We start from the raw sequence: 3,525 nt of genomic DNA, 5'->3' as shown, positions 1-3,525 counted from the left end.
TAGTGCCTAAGGCACTTGACTGCTAACCAGAAGGCTGGCGGTTCAAAACCACCAGCCACTCCTCGGAAGGAAGGTTGGGCAATCCTACTTCCGTAGCGATACTGCCTCTCAGAAACCCAAGGGGGGGGGGGTCGCTGAGTCCGGTCCGACTCCATGGCACATAACATTACTACTTTAATGAACAGAAACCTATCTAAAACATCTTTCAGTATAAAGAAAAATAAAATCATCGCGCAAATCCCTGTATAGTAAATTTCAATCCTCTTATTGTTTCCTAATGTATATGGTCAGGAAATTTTTATGAAGAGTCCCCTCGTAGAAATCTTGTATCCACTATACTCAAATTACTGATTACTGCGATTGTGCGTCAATTTTTACTACTATTTTAACACAGGATTATAGATGCATGAAGATTAAGAAGAAAAAAAAAGTTTCATAATTCTAATGGCGTCTGGGTCTAAGAAAATTATCTCCAAACTCAGAAGAGTTGCGAGATGCTCAAGGTGTGTCCAAACGCCTTGACCTTTTCACTTGGCCTTTTCCGCAGCGCTGTGACTAATGTAGGCTGGAGCTAATTCAAACTTCACTTGGGACGCAAAATAATTTATTACAAAAGAGGAAAGATGGGGAAGGCTCCACTACACAAGAGCGTCTTCCCTGTCTTCTCTTCCTTCTATCACCGCTTCCCCGCCCCAGGACAGTAATCAAGCGCTTTCCTCTGCGGCTCGAAAGGGATTCGCCCTTACCAGTCGCCCCTTATCCGAGAGGACGCGGACCGACTGCGCCCCGAAATACTTCAGCAAGTCCTCTTTCTCCTCAGCAGTCAGCTCTGCGGGTAGGTGCCGCACTAGGAGGGTTCGGTCGCCCCGGGGCGGGGAAAGCGTAGAGGAGCTCTGACAACTTCTCGATTTAGGCAGTGGCGATTCGGGGGCCGCCATTTTCCTAAAAGAGAGATTAACAGAATCCGCGGGAAGCCTGCAGCAGCAACAGTGCAGCAACAGTAGTTGAGATAAATGAGTGTTTATCGGCTTCGCGCTAAGGATTCTGGAAACAAGGAAATGCCGGGAGCAAAGATCGCTTTCTCGCGAGAACTGAGCCACTGTCATATGACTCCTTTTCGGAAATACGTTTGTCAGACTGAAAGGTGAAGGGCAAGTTATGAGACCATAAACTGATTTAATTTTCAGGTAGCTGCAGGATGTATTAAAAAATAAAAATTCGACCGTGAGAGGCGCAAAGATTAAAAAAGATGTCAATCAAAAAGGGGATAAAGGACTTTTGCTGCGTAAAGGGAGGGTGAAACTCAAGGACACAAGACTCGTGACTACGCATGTGCGAACTGGGGCGCAACAGAAAAGAGGACCCCAGCCTTATCTGGAACAGCACTTTTTTTCCGTTAGATACCTTGCAGTGGTTCGGTCTTTTAGGGACAACAGAACGAAACAGTATCACAGTCTTTGCTATGTTTGAAAGCATCGTTGCAGCTCGTGTTAATCCATCTAGTGAGGGTCTTCCTCTTTTTCGCTAACCCTTTATCTAAACTGATGCTGGTCTGGATGTTAGAGATAAAGCAATAAAGAAAATACTTTTACTTTCGTGGAATATTGTTGGAGAGAGCTGGGTAGCAGTAAAGCCTGTGGAAAAAACCAAAACTAACAAAAGTGCCAGGCAGAGCCAAATCATGAGGACTCTGGGTTTTGTTAAGAGCTGAGTGAAAAAAAAAGTCATTTCAATCCCCACTTTTCACTTGTCTGTCACTAAATGTGAGGGTCAAATCATTGTGATATATCACCAATTCTGTTCCACTTCTGTTCTGGCATCAACTGTACATGCAGTACCTTTTCCTCTGACCTTAACGAACTGAAGTGAGGTGTACACACACACACCAAACCTGAAGCTGGGTCAGGTCTTGCAGGTTAAAGGGCATAGTTCTCCAGATTGTGAAACCTGTCTGTTGTAGGGCAAAAATGTCAGAGTCTGCTTGAAATAAAAAATAGAAGAGCTTTTATTGAGGGGTGAGGCAGTTTGCACATTGGGAATCACAATGTCCAGAGGATTTGAAACTAAGTGGACCAAAGAGGAGAGAGTTCAGAGAGTTTATAAGAGGATTCAAGGAAATTCAGTGAAAATTCAGTGATTGGTTGACGTTTAGGTAATTGTTAAAGTACGTCTGATGGTACATCTGATTGATAGGTGATTACATACATTTATAAAGTTTTTTAAACTTACAAAGTAATTATTAAATGGGGTACATTTTGCCTCAAAAATAATTACACCTTTCTTGTGTAACTCAGAGAGGACAGCTGTAATTCTAAAGTTTGTTTTAAGTAGGCATCTGTTCTAAGAATTCTGGACCTGGTTTCCTAGGCAGCAAACAATACCTGTAACCAAACAAATAACATTGTACTCTAAAATGTAGCAAGTAATTTTCTGAGGGTACAATGGAGAATTACAGGAATGACAGACTGTAATCCTAATGCAATGCTTATTTTTGATTAAAAATGGAGTTTTAATGTTAGACATTAGGAGCTCTGGTAGCATAGTGCCTAAGGCACCTGACTGCTGCTAACCAGAAGGCTGGCGGTTCAAACCCACCAGCCCCTCCTCGGAAGGCAGGTTGGGCAGTCTACTTCCACAGTGATACAGCCTTGGAAATGCAAGGAGGGGTTGCTATGAGTTGGGGCCGACTTAATGGCACATAACAACAACGTTAGACATTAGCATAGCTACCATCTTATATTTAAAAAAAACTCACTGCCATAGACTGACTCATAGTGACCCCTACTGGGTTTCCACGGCTGTAAATCTATACAGAATTAGATTGTTCCATCTTACTTCCATGGAACAGCTGGTAGGTTTGAACAGCTGACCTTCCGGTTAGCAGCCAGATGCCTTATCCACTATGATATCTAATCTACTTACCATCTCATGTCAGGGGTCCTAAATTAATTTGAAGTACTCTTACTCATGCCTGAGATTTCAGAAACAAGCCATAAGCTTGAGAGTCCTCAAGCCTTCCTCATTTCTGACTGCTGGTTTTAATTTCAGTGTCTTCCCACTACCCCTTCAGAATGCCAGCCATAAATTTGGGAGACCTCAGGGCATCCCCTTCTGACCTGCTAGCTAAAATTTGGGGTTTCCTTTTGGGGGTTGCCAGTTCTAACGAGGCACCCTGTCACTCCCTCCCCACATTTTTCTGACTTGCTTGCTCCCACTACACCTTTGGGTTCAATAATTTGCAAGAACCATTCAGACCTCATAGAAGGTGCTTGTGATAGTTAAGATTGTGTCAACTTGGCTGGGCCATGATTCCTAGTGGTTTGACAGTTACGATGCAGCATCACCATGATGGGTGCAAGCTGGATTCAGAAGAGGATGTGGAACAAGGGATATCATAGCTGTTGTCAGATGGATCTTGGCTCAGGGAAAAGAATACCTAAAAGATGTTTACTTGTGTTTTATTGACTATGCAAAGGCATTTGATTGTGTGGATCATGACAAATTATGGATAACATTGAGAAGAAT

The 3,525-nt window shown here is 43.1% G+C and overlaps 1 protein-coding gene across 1 annotated transcript in view; it reads right to left on the bottom strand.

The window, feature by feature from the left end:
• RNPC3 (RNA binding region (RNP1, RRM) containing 3) overlaps positions 1-938 on the bottom strand; it is a 42,728-nt gene extending 41,790 nt beyond the window's left edge. The window contains exon 1 of the mRNA XM_007951595.2: positions 747-938. Coding sequence (XP_007949786.1) covers positions 747-938 — 192 coding nt within the window. The remainder of the gene's footprint in view (positions 1-746) is intronic.
• Positions 939-3,525: the final 2,587 nt, after the last annotated feature.

The sequence above is a fragment of the Orycteropus afer genome, unplaced genomic scaffold, assembly GCF_000298275.1.
Source record: "Orycteropus afer afer isolate SDZICR_OR568_19922 unplaced genomic scaffold, OryAfe1.0 scaffold00301, whole genome shotgun sequence".
Classification (NCBI taxonomy): domain Eukaryota; kingdom Metazoa; phylum Chordata; class Mammalia; order Tubulidentata; family Orycteropodidae; genus Orycteropus; species Orycteropus afer.
Note: the sequence above shows the minus strand (reverse complement) of the source record. Positions and strands in the feature narration are given on the sequence as shown.